At 45.9% G+C, this 20,984-nt stretch overlaps 2 protein-coding genes across 5 annotated transcripts in view; one reads left to right on the top strand and one right to left on the bottom strand.

The window, feature by feature from the left end:
- USP49 (ubiquitin specific peptidase 49) overlaps nucleotides 1-18,029 on the top strand; it is a 33,459-nt gene extending 15,430 nt beyond the window's left edge. For 2 of the 4 annotated variants that reach the window (XM_069876229.1, XM_069876231.1), the window contains exons 2-7: nucleotides 2,113-2,255; nucleotides 3,176-4,586; nucleotides 6,682-6,886; nucleotides 9,273-9,381; nucleotides 10,299-10,504; nucleotides 11,270-18,029. In XM_069876229.1, coding sequence (XP_069732330.1) covers nucleotides 3,204-4,586; nucleotides 6,682-6,886; nucleotides 9,273-9,381; nucleotides 10,299-10,504; nucleotides 11,270-11,460 — 2,094 coding nt within the window. In that variant the 5' untranslated portion in view covers nucleotides 2,113-2,255; nucleotides 3,176-3,203 and the 3' untranslated portion in view covers nucleotides 11,461-18,029. Of the gene's footprint in view, nucleotides 1-48; nucleotides 339-2,112; nucleotides 2,256-3,175; nucleotides 4,587-6,681; nucleotides 6,887-9,272; nucleotides 9,382-10,298; nucleotides 10,505-11,269 lie in introns of those variants that run through there. The other 2 variants (XM_069876230.1, XM_069876233.1) reach the window with 2 other exon arrangements.
- Nucleotides 18,030-18,037: 8 nt separating this feature from the next.
- TOMM6 (translocase of outer mitochondrial membrane 6) lies at nucleotides 18,038-20,346 on the bottom strand. The gene is made up of 3 exons (XM_069876234.1): nucleotides 20,231-20,346; nucleotides 18,883-18,984; nucleotides 18,038-18,347 (listed from the first exon to the last, which is right to left on the bottom strand). The coding sequence occupies exons 1-2, from the start codon at nucleotides 20,341-20,343 to the stop codon at nucleotides 18,888-18,890; spliced, it is 210 nt and encodes a 69-aa protein (XP_069732335.1). The 5' UTR covers nucleotides 20,344-20,346; the 3' UTR covers nucleotides 18,038-18,347; nucleotides 18,883-18,887.
- Nucleotides 20,347-20,984: the final 638 nt, after the last annotated feature.

Genomic DNA, 20,984 nt, shown 5'->3' on the forward strand with positions numbered 1-20,984 from the left:
TCAAAGATACTTTTGTGCTGAGAATTACTGAATCAAGGTGTAACAAAGCTGCTTTGTTCGCTGACTGATGCTGTTAAATTCGCTTTCCTTTTTCAAACAGGAAATCTTGCTGGCCCACACAGGAAAAGCAGTTGACAAAAGGCTTGTAATTTATATACTGACAGCCCGCTTCATTGTTAAACATGATTCTTTAATGCACTGGATCTGGTGTGATTGATTTCGTTGTGGCATGTTACCCAGCTGAAACTCGCAACGTATCAGCATCGTTTTTCCTTGGAAATTGAGAATAAATTCAGTGCTCTTTGAAGATCTTTGTGTCCTGAGACCTCACAGAGCTGGTGAGCGGCTGCGCTTGGCCGCTGTTTAATCCTTCTCTAGCAAATTGTATGTGCAAGGCCTGTTTTTTTTTGTTGCATGGTACAAATCTCGGATATGCCGGTGAGATTCAAGGGTTAAATTCCCAACGCTGTCGCATATGGCAGTGAGCAGAATCACAGATGTTGATGATACAACATAATTAGTATTCTTTTATGTAAATGAAGGCTGTCAATGTTACCATAGTGTCTATACTCTTTCATGCCGGAATCTCTGCCACTCGGGCTCACCAAGGCTAGACAGGATTATTCCATAATTTTCTGTCAAGCAGAAAAATAAAGAAGAAAGAAGCGGGGGGGAAAAGGTCAGGGAGGAGGGTGGGAAGGGATGTTTCTAACTTGGAATGAAGAGACCTAATCAGTCCTTTGTTTAGTGTAGGATTTCCAAAAGTGCCTTTCCAGGTCCAGGTATTTGTGAGTGAATGAACGCAGCCCAGAGAAGAGGTGGAGCAGCAGATTTTTAACTGCTTTAAATAAACCACCTAAATGGTTATTCAGCCACCACTGAATCACTCAGTGGAGGTGAGTTCTGAAGCAGCCACTTGTGCTTTAATCTAAAGTCAAGAAGAGTTAAAGAACAGAGAAGCTTTGATTTTTTCCTTTGACAGAGTCTGTCTTTAGCAGCAGCGTCCCTGGAAAAGATAGGAATTGAGGTAAATCTGCCTAATTTGGGGGCCAGTAAAAATATGTTTCCTTAGCCTGGTCAGCTGGGTTTCTGCACACCAGTCAAAGCAACTATTCAATACCTGTCTTATAGCTTTGGGAACCTGTGCCATGGCCTTCATCGTGTTAAACTTTGCCCCTTGTAAAATGCATTTGTTAACTAAATATTCTGTATGCCAGACCCAACCCTCTCTGTGATGTCGGTAACCACTTTGTGCGTATCATTGCTGTCCTTCCTAGTGCTGCTTTGTACGGTACTGAAGTGCTGTAGTTGTGGATGTGTAAGCAAGTTAAATTAGTCTTGCTTAGGCTATAATAACAGATATGTTATTAGTCTTCCCTGCCTTTGGCACAATGCAGGGGTTTCCTATTTTTCTTTCCTCTCTAGTTCTTATTTCAGTCCCCTTCACACTCGACAACTATTCGTTATTTTATTTTTATTGTTTGAAAAATCATCTAGAAATTAAATATAATTCAGGACAGATTTTTTTTTTTCCCTTTTTCCCCACGTCCTCCTGCCTTCTTTCACTGAGTTATCAAAGCAGCCAAAACTGAATTGATTGCAGGAGGTGCACGGTCTTGCTCAGTTATTTTTTTACTCAGATTTTTTTCTCTGCCATATGTTGGGTCATCCGCTACAAAAGACTTACAAGGAAGAGGCTGCACACGATCAACAGATTTATGGAAGAGGAGGCTCTGGGGAGACTCTAGAGCAGCTTCCAGTACTGAAAGGACTCCAGGAAAGCTGGAGAGGGGCTCTTGATCAGGGAGGGCAGGGACAGGATGAAGGGGAATGGTTTTCAGCTGAAAGAGGGAAGATTGAGATGAGATTTTAGGGAGAAATGCAGGGGTGTGGAACTGGATGGGTTTTGAGGTCCCTTCCAACCCAAAACATTCTATGATTCTGTGACTGAAGTATCTGGGTTCCTAGGTGCATTCATGCTAATTCTGTTCTCTGTAATAAATGTGTTCTCTGCTGTAGCTCTTGCACTGAGGAGATTAATTGTGTTCACAAGCAGCCCTGCCAGCGTTCATAGTTTGTTTATGTGCATCACAAGAATATTCTCTTTTCTAGGGCTTTGAAGTTGTGCTGGCTTACAATGGAGACTTAAGCAGTAATTAAATTCTCAAAGAACCGCCAAGACTCCTGGCTGAAATGGGGATGTTCCGCACCCGGGATGCTGCGTCGTGGAGGAAAGGATGTTTAAACACAACCCCGTGAGTAGTGTGTGTGTGTGAATGAATGGGTCTGGGCACTGTTTCTACCCCATAGTTTCTCTCACTCGGGTCAGAGCGTTGGAGGGACTGTACAGAAGAAACCACAGCGCTGGCACACGGTGTCTAGTTGTGCTCTTTGTACAGCTGAATATCTTATAAAACACATGGATGAAGGATGCGGAGAGAAAGCTTTTTGCACCTTCTAGTTCTAGTGTCCCTGCTTTGATTTCCCTTCACTTACAGTATAGTAATTAAGTAGATCAGTTGCTTTTCCTGTTTGTGTGCTCACAGAAACGCACACACACAGATGTTCCTTTAGGTTTACCATGACATGGTGTTACACATTTCATTTTTTCCCTTGATAATTATTCTTTTTTAAACCCTGAAACATTTGGGAGGCTGAGGGAAATCAGGGAGTTTGAGTCTAGAATGCAAAGCCCGACTTGCAAATGCTCTGGTTATGGCAATTATCTTATATTTTTGTGGCTTCTGCAAGAAGTTGGTAACCTCGGTCAGGTCCTGATGACATGCATTCCAATTCCAAATTCATTTTGTATGTATCAATTTCAAGAGGGCAGCTAAAGATCAAACGTGTGTGTGGACTGAATTAATCTTTTTCTCCTTGGAAGCGAGCCATTCCGGTTGGGTAAGGCTCGCTGGCAGCTGTCTGCACCCTCCTTAGTAGACAGACAGTTTTATTCTGTAGACCTTGTCAATCCAATGTCTTTTGCTGGTACTAAAAACCGCTTTTAAAAAACACTGCATGCAGAAATAATGTAGTCGGTTGAAGGAAACTGCAGTTAGGATTGACAGGATGCGACATCTGTGTTTTTATAGGTCTTCCCAGTTGGTAAAAAGAAATCATTTTAAATGTCTGTAGCGGCTCTAAGATCCTCTTCTTTCTTTTTCTGCCTTCTAAGGTCAAAGCAGCGAAGACTTCTGTAAGAGATGGATAGATGCAAACATGTTGGGCGGTTACGACTCGCCCAGGACCACTCTATCCTGAACCCCCAGAAGTGGCACTGCGTGGACTGCCAGACAACTGAATCTATCTGGGCTTGTCTCAAGTGCTCCCACGTCGCCTGCGGGAGGTACATCGAGGAGCATGCACTTAAACACTTTGAAGAAACCAGGCACCCGTTGGCAATGGAAGTTAATGATCTGTATGTCTTTTGTTACCTTTGTGAAGATTATGTCTTGAATGATAACCCGGAGGGTGATTTGAAATTGCTGAGAAGTTCTCTGTCAGCAATTAGAAGTCAAAAACATGATCCTTCAACAAGAAGTGGGAGGACATTGCGATCAATGGCTTTGGGAGAGGACGTGTGCAGCCGTCAGAGGAGCCCTCAGGGACAATCTCAAATGCTTACAGCTCTTTGGCACAGGCGCCAGTCCTTGCTTGCGAAGGCGCTGCGGACGTGGTTTGATAAGAGCTCTAGAGGCCAGCTAAAATTAAAAGAAAAGAAACAAATGGAGGAGTTGGAGAAAAAGAAGGAGGCAGCTAGGCAGCGGCGGCAGGAGATGAAGAGACAACTCCTGGAGGAGCTGGCAAACACTCCTCCGAGGAAGAGCGCGAGGCTGTTGTCTCATGTGCACAGAGAGAACTTGATCCCAAGGAAATTCAGGGAGGTAGCGACCGCTTCCCCTACCTCAAGGCAGATGCAGAGCAGCAGATTCAAACAGTTTTATTCCATCCGGCGTAAGCCTCTGATGACTCCCGGGGTCACGGGTCTAAGGAACCTGGGAAACACATGTTATATGAATTCTATTCTGCAAGTGCTAAGTCACCTCCAGAAATTTAGAGAATGTTTTTTGACACTTGATCTCTGTGAAACAGAAGAACTCTTAGCCAAAACTGTGAATGGGAAGTCTAGGATGCCTGGCAAATTGGCAAATGGGTCTGCTGCTAATGAGTCGGGGAAGACTGAGAAAGTGGGATCGTATGGCACGCAGGGCTTGCCAGCTGGCTTGAATAGTGGCTCCTCGATAAGCAGGAGTTTAGAACTAATACAGCCCAAGGAACCAAGTTCAAAGCACATCTCCCTCTGCCATGAATTGCACACCCTCTTCAGAGTGATGTGGTCTGGCAAGTGGGCGCTCGTGTCGCCCTTTGCCATGCTGCACTCTGTGTGGAGCCTGATCCCAGCGTTTCGAGGTTACGATCAGCAGGACGCTCAGGAATTTCTCTGCGAGTTGTTGGATAAAGTACAGCAGGAGCTAGAGTCGGAAGGAACGAAGCGCAGGATCCTCATCCCTTTCTCACAGAGAAAGCTCACCAAGCAGGTCCTGAAGGTGGTGAACACCATTTTTCATGGGCAGTTGCTTAGTCAGGTATGCACAGAAATCAATCGGAGCCATTCATACAAGGGAGCAAAGCCTCTGTTTCTTGAGGAGCTACCAGATACACAAGAGGAATTGCTTAGGAGTGTCCACTGAGAAAGAAATCTGTTGGGTTGCTGTGCAGGTTGTCAGTGTCTTTGATACTTGTTGCATGTACTGTAAATTCAGTTGAGTTTTGTCACTTCAGAATGAAATCTGCACAAGTGCAGAAGTTCTGAGCCCTTGGTTTTAAGTTTTTACTGTGTTTTTAAAGTGTCTTTGTAAATTGTTTTGTCTCTGGTGGTTTTGTTTCCATGGCTCTAAAGAATATGATGAAGGACAGAGGGCAGAATAAGCTGTCTTGTGACAATGACTTTTTTGCAGGCATTTGAAATACATCTTGAGGTACTGAGTGTGCTTCATGTGTGTCTGCAGGAGCTAGAAGTGCCTGTCATGGTGCTCAGTCTTTGTGCCATTCCCCTGTCTGAAGTGTGTTGCTCCCCACAAGGCAGACCCTGGGAGCCCAGCGCGTTTTGAAAGTCTACAACTACATTTATTTTCCAGGAGAAATTAAATGTGTGCATCACTTTACACTCGAGGGTTTGCAAGATCAGACCATGAGGTGTATTCCGTGTATGTGCTCTCGTTACTATTTATATCGTCCTTCTCAGTGCCAGATCCACTAAGCTTACCACTCGTAAGAACTGACGTACATGTTCAAGATTAAAAGGTGTATTTTTTCAAGTTAAAGCTTTTGGCTTTTCAGGGAAAAGTTGCTCGAAGTTGTGGTTCATTTGAATTATCTCTGCAGTGCGTGAACTTCTTGTGGGCTTAACTAAGCGTTCTGCATTGAGTTGCATCTCTGGGCTCTGGCTGTTGGTGTGTTGTGGCTCGGGGCAGCGTTCTAGATTCAGTGCTGGAGCTGTTAACAGTGTGAGGGTGTTCACAGATCCTGAGGCCTAAATGAAGTCTGGGGAGGGGCTCTTGATCCAGGAGGGGCAGTCATAGGATGAGGGTGAATGGTTTTAAGCTCAAAGAGGGGAGATTGAGATGAGATCTTAGGGAGAAATGTTTTGCTGTGAGGGTGGGGAGGCCCTGGCCCAGGTTGCCCAGAGCAGCGGTGGCTGCCCCATCCCTGGAGGGATTCAAGGCCAGGTTGGATGGGGCTTGGAGCCCCTGATCCGGTGGGAGGTGTCTCTGCCCATGGCAGGGGTGGGACTGGAGGGGCTTTGAGGTCCCTTCCAACCAAAATCATTCTGTGATTCTGTGCTTCTGTGATTAGTGCCCTCTGTCTGTTACTCTGATACACTATAAAGAACTTGCCAAGCTATTTATTCCACTTGTGTAACTCTCGTGTATATGTACTGTATTTCAAACACCTCTCTGCACAGAAGGATTCCTTCCTTACCTGCTTAGCTATGAATCCATCTTGAAGTTACAGGTGCCTTCAGTGGATGAAGCTGCCAGACTGCTAAATTGTTGGAAGCTGATTTTTGGTGGGTGGTTCTTAAGATAACAGAGTCTGACGAGACCTTTCTGCTTCTGTTACCTCCTCATGTTCTCACTTTCTGCCTCTGAGTTTAGTTGAAAACTTTTCTGCTGTTCTTATTCGTAATACTCCAGGATAACATAAGGAAACAAATGCACCTGAAATTTGTCTTTTCATTGGTGATTTTTATACAGTGAGCATATGAAACATTGAAGGAATTACACACTCTGAAATAGAGAAGGAAAGCAGAGAAACTATAGAAGGAAGATGGTGTGATAATGCCAACATGTACTTATTATAGTACAAAACAGGTCCAAGGTGCCGCTACCTGGCTGTGATATGATACCTGTAATGAGTTTATTTGTGGAAGCAAATACCGTGAAGGTGAATTTTGTCTCAATTTTTTTAGGGAATTGAGAGAGTCGTTCAATATATCTGCTCAAGACAAGACAGCTTTCAGACTGGAAATAAGCAATGATTCTCTTGACTCAGAGGTTGTCTTTCTGTCCTTGGAACTGCACTGCCTTTAGGCATAACCTGGCTGTTCAGATGTGAATGTAAATACCTGTAGGTGTAAATGCTCACAACTTCATTTGTGTGTACACATTTCCTTCCCAGGTCACCTGCATAACGTGCAACTACAAATCCAACACCGTTGAGCCCTTCTGGGATCTTTCCCTGGAATTCCCTGAGCGCTATCACTCTATCGAGAAAGGGATTGTCCCCGTTAACCAGACAGAGTGCATGCTGACAGAGATGTTGGCCAAATTCACTGAGACCGAAGCTCTGGAAGGGAGGATATATGCATGCGACCAGTGCAACAGTAAGTCAGATCCTGCTGCTGTCTTTGCCACCAGAAATACCATCTGCTTTTCCGAGGGAAGTTTCCGATGCATGTTTTGTGTGTCTGAAAACATGTATTGTGGCCTCTGGGCGTTGGAAATCTGTGTTCTTCTTTACTGCTCGCACTTTTTGTTTCCTCCTATCAGTAGCTTCTGCTCCTTTGGGTACCAGTTTGGATCTGATGTGACTTCTCTCTCGTTTCTGCCACTCAGCACTGCAGTTTGGTAAGGGTTTAATGCAACCCTGTTCAGAACTGCTCTTGCTGCTTGTGTTGGAGCAGAAGGCAACTTCAGGAGTTTTTGAGGGAAGAAGGTGCTGGAATTAGAAACGAAAGAAGGATCGTATCCCCTACAGTTTGTTCATCCCTGCATGGCAAGAAAGCTTTTGTAACAAGTGATCTGCATGAGGTCTGTCATAAAAAAAAACCCCAAGACTGTGCCTGTAACTCTTTTTATTTAACAAAGTAAGAAAATCAGCTATGATCACCTTCTGAGCTGACACGTGGCTGTGTGTGATGCTGCCAGTGTCCAAAGCCGTTCCGCAGATCAGTTTGTGAAAAGCTGGTGAGGATCTCTGTGGGTTTTGCTTTCACATCCTCCACCACCAAAAAAAAAATGGGCTCCTTTGAGCACCGACTGGATCTTTGGGAAGAACACAGCAATGTTGTTATGTCTGCTTTGCAGACAAAGCACTCTGCGCTGGTGCAGTGTCTTGATGTGAACTCCCTGTTCACTTTTGCCCATCGACTTTTTCCAACCAAGGGTAGGGAAACGTCTCTATTTGAACACACGTCCACTTGCTGAGCGCAGCAATCAGGCTGAGCTGTGCCGGGTCAGAACATGTTCTATAACTGTGTCTCTGTCTCTCCCCTCCCACTCTTAGATCCCAAGCTGTAGGGTTAGTCTCGGGGTTTTGTGTGTCAGACCTTGTATGGTGCTTGTTCTTGATTGAATCCTTCAACCAGAAATTACAAACGCAGAGTTCTCAAGGTCTGCTGCTGGGTTAGAGTTTCAATCTCTCTGTAGGCATTTTGTCAAGGAGCAATGAACTGACATTATTCTGGGAGTCTCAGGTTAATGTATGACCTGTTACATGAATGCGCAGGTTTTGCTGTGCTCAGCTAGAAGATGACTTCTGCTTTCCTGTAGTAAGGTCGTTATATGCCTGAAAATAATTTTAGCCTCGTGCTTCATGCAGCTCAGCTACTCTGATAAGCTGGATTTGAAATTTCATACTGCTATTTGTGTCAAATGTTCATTCCCTTGGGAGGAAAATGCCAATAATTTGACTTCCATTGCAGCTAAGTGTCTGAATTAGCAAGTATTTGCAGAGATCTGTTACCAAACATCCTCACAAAGCATTGGGAGGTAATCGTTGACTAGATGTTCTTGAAACAAAGCCAAATAGAATTTGAATAGATTCTAGTTCACAAAAGATGTTCACAAAGCCTCAACAGCAGCTTCATCGTTTTCTTTGATTCTTTGTGAAAGCCTCAGTTTTAACAGTTACTTCCAAGTTGAATGAGTAAGGAAATGAACCAGCTGAAAAAAAGTCAGGGCAAGGCAACCAGCCTGGGTCTGGGTGCCAGAACTATTGGGGACACTGCTTGTCAGCCGTGCTGGAGGAGGAGCAGCCCATCTGTTCCAAACTGGTGCAGTGAGGTGCAGGAATCTAATTAACAGGTACATTTCTTATTGGAAGCCCTGAAAGCCACCTGCCTTCCTCCTGGTGCAGTCATATGTTCAGTGCCTTGGGAAGAGTAATGGCTGCGAACAGAAAGCTTTTTTCCTCTTCTTCAGTTTTGTTCTAGCAGTTTTTTCACTTTCTCGGGCAGGCAGAAACCCTGCCAGAGGTGGAACCTTCCTGAAAGTGTTTTCTCCTAGCTTGTGCTAATGTTCGTGAGCTGGTGAATCTCGCACTACAAACTTCAATGTAGTGCTATAATAAGTAGTATTTCAACAGAATATGGTGTCAAATAGTATTATTTATGCACTAGTAATTCACTTCTTGAAACTGCTGCAGTCCGAGATATCTTTGGACATAATTCTTAATATTTCTGACCTATTTCTCAGAGCAAAATGTCAGCAGGAGCAGCTTGAGGGCGATAACTGATTGTGCGATGATGAGCATCACAGAAGTGCAAAAGCTTAAGTATGTTTAAATGTAGGAGCTTTGATCCTAGAGAAGTTCCTGCTCTGCAAGAGAATTAATAAGAAGCATTTACTTGCGTGTCCATCCTAAGTGCACAGGAGCTTGACTGCTGCTGCTGGAAGAAAGAGAGTTCAGAATGTGCTCTTTTCCCCTTCTGAAAATTAACTGCATCCTAACTGGTTTTGCTTTGATTTGGGTTATTTTTTTTTTGGTAGGCAAACGGCGAAAGTCTTCTCCTAAACCTCTTGTTCTGAGTGAAGCTAAAAAGCAGTTAATGATCTACAGACTACCTCAGGTCCTCCGGCTGCACCTTAAACGATTCAGGTGAGTGGGGCATGCTGCCTGCTGTGGGCAAGTGACTTCCCTCTGTCTGTTTGGAAAGAATTGATTAGTGTGGGTTTATAACGTCTCTCCTTTCTGGTAAATGCTGGTGTGTTAAAATTTTACCCAAACTAGCTATGATGCCCTGTCAGAGCGCTGCTGTCGGTAGCCTGTCTATAATGTGTTCTCTTATTTCCTTGAGTCGTACTTAACAGTAGTTGGCTGAGTTTGCACACGGCTCAAAGCTGTGAAATGAATGAACTGATTCCAGTGACGAACTGGCCCAGGTTGCCCAGGGAAGTTGTGGCTCCTCATCCCTGGAGGTGTTCAAGGCCAGGTTGGATGAGGCTTGGAGCCCCTGATCCAGTGGGAGGTGTCCCTGCCCATGGCAGGGGGTGGGACTGGATGGGCTTTAAGGTCTCTTCCAAATCAAACCATTCTATGCATCTATGATAAGGTGACTGATCTGTTGAAGCTGGAAGCCTATGATAGTTAAATGCCAGTATTATGTATTTACCTGTCGAATAAAATATAGCAGACCAAGTTCAAAATGTTATGAAAAGTTTCTAAAATGGTTAGCGCAACCAGTTGAGGTGTCTGTGGTTATGTTTATGTAACTAAGTATTTTAAGTGCTGTTTGACTATCACAGTAGGTGTTTGGTTGTTGCAAATCTCAAGAACGCCCTAGCAAATAACAAATGGGCATGGGGGAACAAATCAGCAGTAAGCAAAAAATGGCTGTAGCAGGTGTTAGAGTGAAAACAGAAGGAAAAAACGCTATGATACCTACTTGACCCCAGCACAGAAAGTTCTTCGCAGTTGTTTGGCAGTGGCCACTGCTGTGTGCATCATCCCACAGCCCTGCACCGCTGTCAAGATGCAGAATCCTGAGTCTTTGATTCATGCCCTTGTGTTTGCAGGTGGTCTGAACGTAATCACCGTGAGAAGATTGGGGTCCATGTCCTCTTTGACCAGGTATTAAACATGGAACCTTACTGCTGCAGGGACTCTCTCTCCTCTCTTGACAAAGAGACCTTTGTCTATGACCTCTCCGCTGTGGTGATGCATCACGGGAAAGGGTTTGGCTCAGGACACTACACAGCATATTGCTACAACACAGAGGGAGGTGCGTGTGCCTTATTACGGGGGAAACAAATCCCAGAAACTCGTGTTTTATTCCACAGACCTAGCGTGTTGTGAAGCTTTGAGATCAAAAGTTGTTTGAAATCAAGTTCCCTGGCGTTCAATAGTTTGTTTCCCAGAATGTATTGCTAGTAGCATGTTTTCTTTTTTCCTGTTATTGCATAAAGCCCCAGATTGCTGCTCTTTGCTTTGCGGCCCTTTGGGATGCCTTTTATTGCTTGCTGTTACCAGCATGAATGCCTCATTTTCCCATGCGATGTAACTCCGTGGAGCTGCTCCAGCTGGGTGTCTTTTCTCAGTATCCTTGGGATGATGAGATAAACAGAAAGTGTTTTGAAATCGGACAGGAACTCTTCATGAATAACATCCGCAGAGGTTTTGTGAATTTCCAGCAGTCTCTTTCTGCGGCTGAATGAGAATTGACTCTGCCTTCTGACTTGTGGAGAAAGAGGGACAAATTGGCTGTCTCCAGGGAATTCTTATTTCCCTAATTGAGTCTTTGGGCGATAACATACAGTTGGTTAAATTATATTTTCTTTTTCTAAATTCTCTTAACAGCACAGAAATGATCAAAATGTTTTCTAGATTAGAAACACTTTTCCAAAGCCTGCAGGGGAAAAGGCAGAGGTGCCTTTTCTCTTCCATAGACCTTTTTCTCTGTGGATGTTTCCTATGAACAGTTTCAAAATACATTCAGAAGGAGTTCTGCCTCCCTTACTAATGTCCTCTTTCTCACTTTGATTCCTAGGTTTTTGGGTCCACTGCAATGACTCCAAACTGAATGTATGTAGCGTGGAGGAGGTGTGCAAAACCCAGGCCTACATTCTTTTTTACACTCAAAGAACAGTGCAGGACAAAGCAAGAATCTCAGAAAAACAACTCCAAGCTCAGGTGCCATCCAAAAATAGCGATAAGGACAGAAGATTGATGTTCCCATGATGGGGAGCTCTGCAACTCAGTCAACAGTCTCAGTTGTTTTTAGAACCATTGGCGTTCACATCTTTCCTCTTTGTAGGAAAAAAGGCTCACTGCAGGAAGGGGATCAGATCCTGATGTTTGCTGCCCAGGGTCTGGAAAAGCCTATCGAGCTGTACAATTCTGACACGTAAGATTGTAGTCAGAGTCTTGGTTTTGAAGCATCTTGGTGTTAAAATATGCACACAAAATGAAATGAGAAAGTTCGATGCTGGGTTTCATTCATCTCATATCAAAAAGGAATTGCGTAAGGCACATAACAAATGAGCACAACCAGGAAGTAGAAACATTCAGATGGCTTTAAAAGCCATCAGTCCCTAGTAATGCTGATAAAACTCCAGCAGGAACAGGCATTGTACCCTTCTCTTAAACTGCCATCCAGATTTCCAGGGCTTGAATCACCCAGGTATCTATGAACGGTTATGGGACAGATGGAGTTGACTGCCCTAGGAGCCATTCTTGCTGGAGAAATGTTTCATATTCTCCTACCAGAGAAAATAATCCCCCAGGCCTCAGCTCTCTCACTTTTATTCCCATCAGTTGAGGGCTAACCCATGGCTGGCAATCACCAACAACTCTTTTTTTCAGTGTTACCAGGGCTGTGTGCACGCTTGGTGGTTTATTCTTTTGGGCTGAACTGAAGTGGCAGCTAAATTCACTGGGAGCGTGATTTTTAAAACAGTTCTGCTCTGGAGAAAGTGCTTTTAAAAACAAAACCAAAACCTTGTAACAAAACAGGAATGTACCTGTGTGTCAAATCTGTTTACTGTGGCAGCGATAAACAAAGCTTGTGCTACAGGCTTCTGCCAGCATCACTTTGTGGACCGGGTTTATAAACACTGCAACGGTGGGAGACAGAGCTGGCTTCTGGTACTGCTTCTGTAACAGAAATATTCCTGGATTGTGGTTGTCACACGAGGCCCAGACTAACTGAAGGCAGGGGGTTTGCACCCGTGTAGCCTGCAGAATTCAGCCTGGGAAGCCTTTATTTTTGCTGGGACAGAAAGGGAAGGAATGTAATTAAATCCACTAGAAAAATGTCTGTATCTGTAATCATCTTGTTTAGAATTCTATGAGAAACACAGGGCCTTAGTTGACTATTTTATAGTCAGTTCTCAACCTACAGTTGCACCTCAGGTGTTTTTATAATTTGGGGTTTGGCTGTTCGCATTCCGTGTTTTAATCGAATCTGAATATGTAACTGCAGAGAGACATGATGTATTTCAGTTCTGATTCTTCATTGTTGTTTTGAAGGCGAAGTAATCTAAAATATGAGGTTCTTTAAAAAAAAAAAAACAGTTTCGTTTTCAGGCAGAGAAATTCTGAAAGCGCGTTTCTCTTCGTCTTCCTTCTCCTTTTATTCTTCTCAGCATTTGCCCATCAGACACACACTGACAACGACTTTACCTTGTTGTTGGAGGGGGTGAAGAGGTACGTTTTCCAAATACCATTTCTCTTTTTCCACTGCCACTTTTAAGCTCCTGTCCTGTGGGCAAATCAATCTCTGGCTTTGGCTGCCGTTCATCGTTTCAGCCATGCAGAGATGGGCACAGCAAATACAAAGCTCTCATTTTGTCAGAGCACAGTGTCGCACTAGGTCTCATCTGTCAGTAAAGTTCTCTGAGCTGCTTTTTGACTACGAAACTGTCTTTTTGACAATTAATTGTAATCTTGAGATCCTATGCTCTTATTTTTGCAGTTTGAAACAGTCCTGTGGGAACTGATTAAAAAGTAATAGTTTGGGTTCTCTCTATGTAGCAAGGATTCCTTATGGATGTCTGTAGAGCTGGGTATTTATTAAGTAGGGGATTTTTTGTGCTACCAGTAAAGAAAATCAATGAAAATGCAGTAGGGCCAAGCTGAGATCCAGTAAAGGTGAATGTGACTGATTGTGGGAGAAGCGCTTGGGGTTATCAGAGAGATGATGGATTCTTCTCTATAGCCAAATGTGTGCTCTGGGAAGACGGCGTCTTAAAAAGAAAATTAAAGGAAAAACAGGGCTTAACATTGACTTTTCATCTATGGGGTGGAAGGGAAAACTGGTGTTTTCCCATGGCTCTGCTTCCACGCCCGTCCACCCTTTCTAAGAGGATTATGTTCCTCCACATGACAGTTCTGGTTTGCTATGATTACCAAAGGGTGCGTTTGCTTTCTGAATCCCTCAGCCGTGCCCTGTTTATATTAGATATTGATAGAAAGGCAAACCTTGATGCTGGTCCTGCAGTGAGCCCAGGCTCTGCGCGACGAATGCTCATCTTTTGACTGAGTGTTTTGCGTTAATATTTGAATTCAGGTAGTAGTGCGGTTGTCACGGGAGTCGAGTGGGCTACGGAAAGGAGCAGGGAGCTGTCAGCATACCCTGCATCTGCCTGCCCACGCAGATTTTGTAGCGTTTGATGACATCTCTTGACGCAAGTGGTCTCTCCGCGTAACATTGGCTGAGGTGTGGAGATACGGCAGTCAGAAAAATGATTGCCCTGATAGGGAAGGAATGAATACTTCAAAGTAAATAAACTTGCTTTTTCCAACACTGTGAGGTTTCTGTAATATTTAGCTTTTGTTTGGAAGCGATAGCGTATAGCATTTTTTTATGCTGTTTGGTTTATATTTGTCTACTGCAGGCTTCTTTATAGAAAGCATAGCCCAGTGCTCCCTCCGTGGTGGACGCTGTTTTAGAGTGTCCTGTTTGCCAGGAATTCTGATTGCAAGTCATCTCTCCACATCAGTAAGATGAAAATACTTCTGGCTATTACAGTGAAGCCCATGTAAGTGTTTGCTTGACAAAGGGTAGCCTGTAAAGCAAACTGTTGTCTCTTTTTTAATGGAATGGGTTCAAATCCTTCTAATACACTGATATGTGTTTGGAATAATTCCGGGTTTACACTTCGTTTTTGCAAATAAGCTGGCAGACGATGTGACTGAACTCATGCTTGGGGTTCAGTGGTCACAGGTCTGAGTTGCAAGCTAAGTTTCTGCAACATGACAACCTTTATTTTGGTACAACGGGGAACAGAACTGGTTTCTCTGGATGCTGGGATTCCTGTACTGGGATTCCAGTCTTGTAGGCAAGGAGTCAGTTGCCCTGAGAGATGCTTGGAGTAAAAGGGTGAGTTTCTTGGCACCTCGCAGGTTGTTGTCTGCAGGTGGAGGAAGCTCTGAGGATGCAGCCTTTGGGACAGTACTCTTCCCAGCACATCCTTAGTCCATTCAGCTTGTGAGTAAATTGGTGTTCCTTTTTTTGTTCCTTAAAAACACAAAAAGGAGTGCAAATTTATGGGGTTTTGTGCTTTTAAGAGTGGAGAAACTTAATATATTCATGGCCAGGTATGACACAGCGTCTGCTGTGGCTGTTGGAAACCACTCTATGTTAGCTAACTTTATTCCTCTTGCAGTTAGTTACATAAACTTGCCCTTTGTTATCCCATTGCCGTCAGTGTTCCCAAGCTAAACTATGCATACTCCAAAAACTGTTTCCTCTGCAAAGCACTGAAAAACCACATTTTTTCCCCGTTAGTTCTGACCAGAACAATTCTCTGGGCTGGCTTTGAACTTGTTAATGTGAGGCAGCAAACAGAATAATGCCTATTAAACGCTTGACGTCAAATTGGTGGGTGGCACTGCCACCCCCACTTAGGGAATTCCAGACGGTTTTGAGTGTAGAATAAAACTGAAGACAGTACAATCATTAAGTGTGTCCTATGGACTCGTGATCAGGAGGAGTTTTTGCTTTTGGAAGGGAAGGCTTGCAGCATAAATATTGTCTTGGTAGTAACTTGGAAACTCTCTTGTTGATTGTAACATGCCCAGGCCTGAATATGCTTAATTGCATCCCTATGAGAAACCTCTGGCTCTTGGCAGATTATCCGAGATGAGCTCCAGTGGAAGTCAGTGATGTTCCAGAATGAGAAGTACCTAAGCGGGAGACAAGACAGGGAGATGAGTTTCACCTGCCCATACAGTTTTGTGAGCTGATTTTTTATGATTCCTTAGCTTTGGTGCCTCATATCCAGTAATATTTGGCATGGGCTTTTCTTGTTGTCTATTAGAATAATATTGATACTTTTTCATTGCAGAGGGCAATGTGAAGCACTCCAGCAAGCTTCTAAATTATAAGCCCATGATAAAAGCTACATCCGTTAGTTACCTGTAGCAGCTGGTGATTAATTGGCATAGTTAATTTTGGGGTTATGCCTTCGGGTTGTTCCTTCTCTTGGACTGCTTTTTCTTTTGTGTGTGTGTGTATGGGACGGTGAGCCAAAATTATTCCAAGAGAGTTCTTAAGTCTTAAAAATGAGCTTTGCAATCTACCTTTCCAAAGGGAGGGAGGAGGACCAGCCCCACAGGCACAGGATTTACGTTACCATTAACTCTTTATTGCTCCACAGCCTGTGTGTGCCACAGAAGGCTCTGCAGTGACAGCAAAGTGCTGTGTGTGGGAGGCTCTTCTGCTGATTTTGGGCAGGCTGGGGGTAGGGAAGGAGTTGGGAGGAATGAAACAACTGGTACAAACAAAGCGAAGCCGACCGCAGCAATAAACCCTGATCTAAGTTTAGAAGAGACAGGAAACATCTGATAAGGAGACCTTGTCCGTTAGAGCATGTTTTGCAGGCAGAGGCATCAACAAAATCCAATTTCAGTCATGCTGGCAGCAGCCTCTGATTGTTTTTGTGACAAAAATCTTCTCTGGTCAGTAGTCTCCTAGAACAAATGGTGCTTTTCCATACGCATATTACAGTTCCTAAGGAACCACGCCCCCAGATCTCAAATTGTATAAATGAGCCCACGATTTCACCGTAAATGCTTTGCATACCTGGGAGTTTGAAAGGAGATGATGCAGTTGATGGCTTTACCTGATTTGTTTTTAGCAGTCACAAACTCTTCAAGCCACAGCCTGCTGTACATCTAGGAATAAGCAGAGGAAGTTTGTTCCCATTAAAACTTCTTTTTAACAAGTCTGCCTTTCTGTAAAGAAACTAAAACGCATCTTAGAAGATTCTGAGAGCTCCTCGGAGAGGAGTGTAGCCCTGGGGAGCTCCCCTAAGGTGTGCTGGGCTTGGTCTGGATGCTGCTGAGGAGACCCTGTTTCTGCAATAATGCCCTGGAAGCTTCACTGCAGACTTGAGTAAGGGCAGAATTAAAGCTAATCTTCAGCACTTTAAAAACATTAATCCCACCCTGCATTCAGGCTGCTGGAAGGGTGTTGTTGGCAGAGGCTGGCTGGAAGATGAGGTTTCCCTCTATGTGAAATCCCCTTGTGAAAACAGAAGAGAAACACTGCACCCTTCCGTGGGTGAGGAGCCAGGCTGGAGTCTGGGTGGGTTTCCTGGTTTTTCAGTGACTTCTGGAAGGGTTTTAAGTTACAACAGCCTCCAGTTTGTGCTTCAAGGTGCTGGTACTTAGGTCACTAATGACTTAAGCTGGTGTACGCCATGCTGTGCTCATGAATGAGACTGCCTTTGCTTCAAGGACGGGCAGCAGCAAGCGACAAACGAATCCAATTAATTACTGAATGTTTCTGGCAATCTGTCCAGCTGTCTTGCAGCTCGGTGCAAGCGCAGTGCTCCTAATCGCAGGTTCAGCAGCTTTTATTTTAGTCAAGGTTTGTTAAGACAACATCCAATAAGTCACCTCTGGCAGCCTTATGTACTTAACTGCGTGAACTGCCCCGTGCCTGAACCGCCCCGTGCCTGAACCCAGGCTTCCGGAGGGGATTAGTCATCAAAACTAAGGGCAACTACAAAATGACTTAATGTTTTAATTAATCCCCTGTTCTTGCAGAAACTATTTCTGCATAACTTGGATTATCTGTACTTCAAAAGAATGTCATTTCTTTACAGACTGTTAAAACACTCGCTTTGAAAACAAGGTTTTTAACAAGCCGTATCGGTAGCAGGGCGAGTTTCTCTCCGGGGCAGTTCTCGGTCACAAAACCTGGCAGCAGCGCTACTTCAGAATGTCTTAAAACTCCAAACCTGTGCATAACTGCCCAAAGAATCTGAAGCCATGTTGCAGTCCTACTGCCATTAACGCTCAGGGCTGGGGAGTTAATTCTGCCCTACAAACAGCATCTTCCATGGGGAAACGCGTCCAAGAGAATCGCAGCCGCAGCTCCATCAGCCTCACATGGTGCTTGCGGTCCCCACCAGCTTCTCCAGCCCCAGCTGGACTTGGAGGTTGGGAACAACAAGCTGGGGGCTCAGTCCAGGGCACTGAAATGCTATGCAACTCCAAATGGCTTCTTCTTTCCACACAGTCATCAGTTTCTTTGCAATACGTGTCCCAGCTTTATCCCATCTGGACATTACCTGGGAAACCTTCTGGTCGTTAGAGTTTACCTAGGGCTCGTCACAGTTTTGTTTTTCTTGGAATAAGTAGCTGATGGGTCCTGCTTACAACCCAGGACTGGAATTGTTCCTTTGTCTTTCGGGTGTGAAATATAAATCATGTTTTTTATGATTTTTTTTGTAAGCCTTTACTCTTTTTACACCTTGTTTTTGTAAGCTGAAGTTTCTTATTAAAAAAAACCCAAAATTCCAGTAGGTCATGTCATTACTCTACATACTTTATTAAACACCTGGATGGGGGTACAGAAGAAAATTCCACGTATAATGGCTTCACATCCTTGAGAAAAGTATTCCCAATGTGCCTTGCAGAACAAATTGAAAATAAATTCTCCCTCTCACATTTAAAAGCTCCCCCCCCATCTTGTCACTGCTTTAAATAAGAGAGCTTTGAAGAGTAGCAGCTTCAGGAGAACAGAACACGCTCCTGTGGACGCGTTGGAACAGTGAAATGCATTCCCCCCTGGTCCTCATCTGCGGGAAAAGCAAAATCTTCTCCCTGTTTCTTTCCTAGGGAAGAAATTGAGTAGAGTTAGACAAGGTTGGTTCTAGTCTCATCTGCTGCTGTCGGCAACGTTACCCAGCAGTACAGCTCCTCCTGCCCCCTGCTCACTAGATATTGATCAGCACTGATGGGATTCCCTCTCGGCCTTCTCCTCTCCAGAATGAACAGACTCGGGGCTCCCAGCCTTTCCTCCCACAAGAGATGCCTCAGATCTCTCATCACCTCTGTGGCCTTTGCTGGACTCTCTCCAGTTGTTCCTTGCCTTTCCTGAGCTGGGGAGCCCAGGACTGCACAAAGGACTCAGACATGGCCTCCTAGAGCAGAGCAGAGGGGGAGGAGAACCTCCCTCACCCTGCTGGTCACACTCCTCCCCGTGCACCCCTGGAATACTATCAGCCTTCTTGGCTCCTCTCATTATCTTGTATTTGATCACCTTGTGCAGTGACGTCCCCCTCCCGTGTCTGAAAGCCTCGGGTCCCCACGGCTACAGCCGCTCCCGGGCAGAGGCCCCACACCCCCACGGCTCCGGCCGGGACTCACCGCCGCTACGGGCTGGGCTGTGGGGCCATCAGGTCGATGTCCGTCAGGTTCCGGGCCACCCAGACTCCAGCAGCAAAGAGCCCCAGGTTCACCAGCAGGTTCCTGAAAGAGAGACTGGCAGTGCTGGCACCGGGACTGGGACTAGACCTGCTCCCACATCTGTTTCTGGACCCGCACCCGCTCTCAGACTTTAACCTACTCCTGCTCCTCAACCTGCTCCTGTTGCCACAGCCGCCCCTGTTCTCGCTCCCGCAGCTGCTCCTATTCCCGTTCCCGCAGCCGTTCCCACACCGATTCACCCTCCTGCTCCCATTCCTGCAGCCGTTCCCATTCCTGTTCCCACACCCATTCCCGTGTCCATTCTTCTCCCACTCCTGCAGCTGCTCATCCCTGTTCCCTTATCCGTATCCATTCCCCTTCCCACACCTATTCCCACTCCCATTCCCCTTCCCACACTTTCCCATACCCCTTCCCATACCTATTTCCACTCCCACTCCTATTCCCTTTCCCGTATCCATTCCCATTCCCACACCTATTCCCACCCCCATTCCCTTTCCCGCACCCATTCCCTTTCCCATACCCATTCCTATACCTATTTCTACTCCCATTCCCTTTCCTGTATCCATTCCCACACCTATTCCCATTTCCCTTCCCAGACCCGTTCCTGCTCCCATTCCCATTCCCTCACCTATTTCCACTCCCATTCCCACACCTATTCCTGCTCCCATTCCCTTTCCTATTTCCATTCCCACTCCCATTTCCCTTCCCACACCCCCTCCCATACTTATTCCCACCCCCTTTCCTGCACCCATACCTGCTCCCATTCCCACTCCCATTCCCCTTCCCACACCCATTCCTGCTCCCATTCCCTTTCCCATACCTATTTCTACTCCCATTCCCTTTCCTGTATCCATCCCCACACCTATTCCCACTCCCACTTCCCTTCCCAGACCCGTTCCTGCTCCCATTCCCACTCCCTCACCTATTCCCACTCCCATTTCCTTTCCCGTACCCATTCCTATACCTTTTTCTACTCCCATTCCTGCTCCCATTTCCTTTCCTGTATCCATTCCCATACCTATTCCCACTCCCATTCCCTTTCCTGTATCCATTCCCATACCTACTCCCACTCCCATTTCCCTTCCCACACCTATTCCTGCTCCCATTCCCTCACCTATTCCCACTCCCATTTCCCTTCCCAGACCCGTTCCTGCTCCCATTCCCTCACCTATTCCCATCCCATTCCCTTTCCCACACCTATTCCTGCACCCATTCCCTTTCCCACTCCCACCCCCATTCCCCTCCCCGCTCCCTTCCCCTTCCCTCCCCTTCCCCCCGCTCCCTCCACCTCCGAAAGTCGTTCCTGTCGGTGGCGAAGCGGTAGGCGCTGCGCAGCCAGCCCCGCAGCCCGCCCGCCGCCGCCGCCCCCCCGGCCCCGGCCCCCACACCGGCCGCCGCCATTCCCGCCGCGCGCGCCCGCGTCACTTCCGGCCCGCCGCCTCCTTCCCGCTCCCCGCCCAGCGCCGCCATTTCCCGTTCCACCCCCCTCACCGTCTCACGCCATAAATCCAACCTTTCACCCCCCCAAACACACGGTTTCACCCTCAAACCCACCGCTTCTCTCCCAAAGCCGTCCTTTCCCGCTCCGAATTCACCATTCCCGCCCGTTTCACCCCTCAAAGGCACCGTTTGCCTGCCCAAAGCCACATTTTCACCCCCTAAATCCACCTCTTCGCCCCCCAAATCTACCTTTTCACCCCCAAAGCCACTTTTTGATCCCCTAAATCCCCCCTTTCACCTCCCCAAGCCGTATTTTCACCCTCCAAATCCAGTTTCGCCCCCCAAAGTCACCGTTTTCCCCATAAATCCACCTTTTCACCCCGCCTTATCAACTGTTTCCCTGCCCAAGGCCACCTTTTCACCCCTAAATCCACCTTTTCACCCCCCAAACCCACCTTTTCACCCTTAAATCCACCTTTTCAACCCCCCAAAGCCCCGTTTCCCCCCCCCCATATCAACTGTTTCCCTGCCCAAGGCCACCTTTTCACCCCTAAATCCACCTTTTCAACCCCAAATCCGCCGTTGCCCAACCCAAATGCACC

This window comes from Phaenicophaeus curvirostris, chromosome 24 (genome assembly GCF_032191515.1).
Source record: "Phaenicophaeus curvirostris isolate KB17595 chromosome 24, BPBGC_Pcur_1.0, whole genome shotgun sequence".
NCBI lineage: Eukaryota > Metazoa > Chordata > Aves > Cuculiformes > Cuculidae > Phaenicophaeus > Phaenicophaeus curvirostris.

What these genes read in the sequence shown, in the direction of transcription:
- TOMM6 (XM_069876234.1), bottom strand. Translation starts at nt 20,343, where the DNA reads ATGGCGGCGGCCGGTGTGGGGGCCGGGGCCGGGGGGGCGGCGGCGGCG. An exon ending in GACAGGAACGACTTTCGGAG is followed by an intron (nt 18,985 to 20,230) that starts GTGGAGGGAGCG and finishes TCTCTCTTTCAG; the next exon opens with GAACCTGCTGGTGAACCTGG.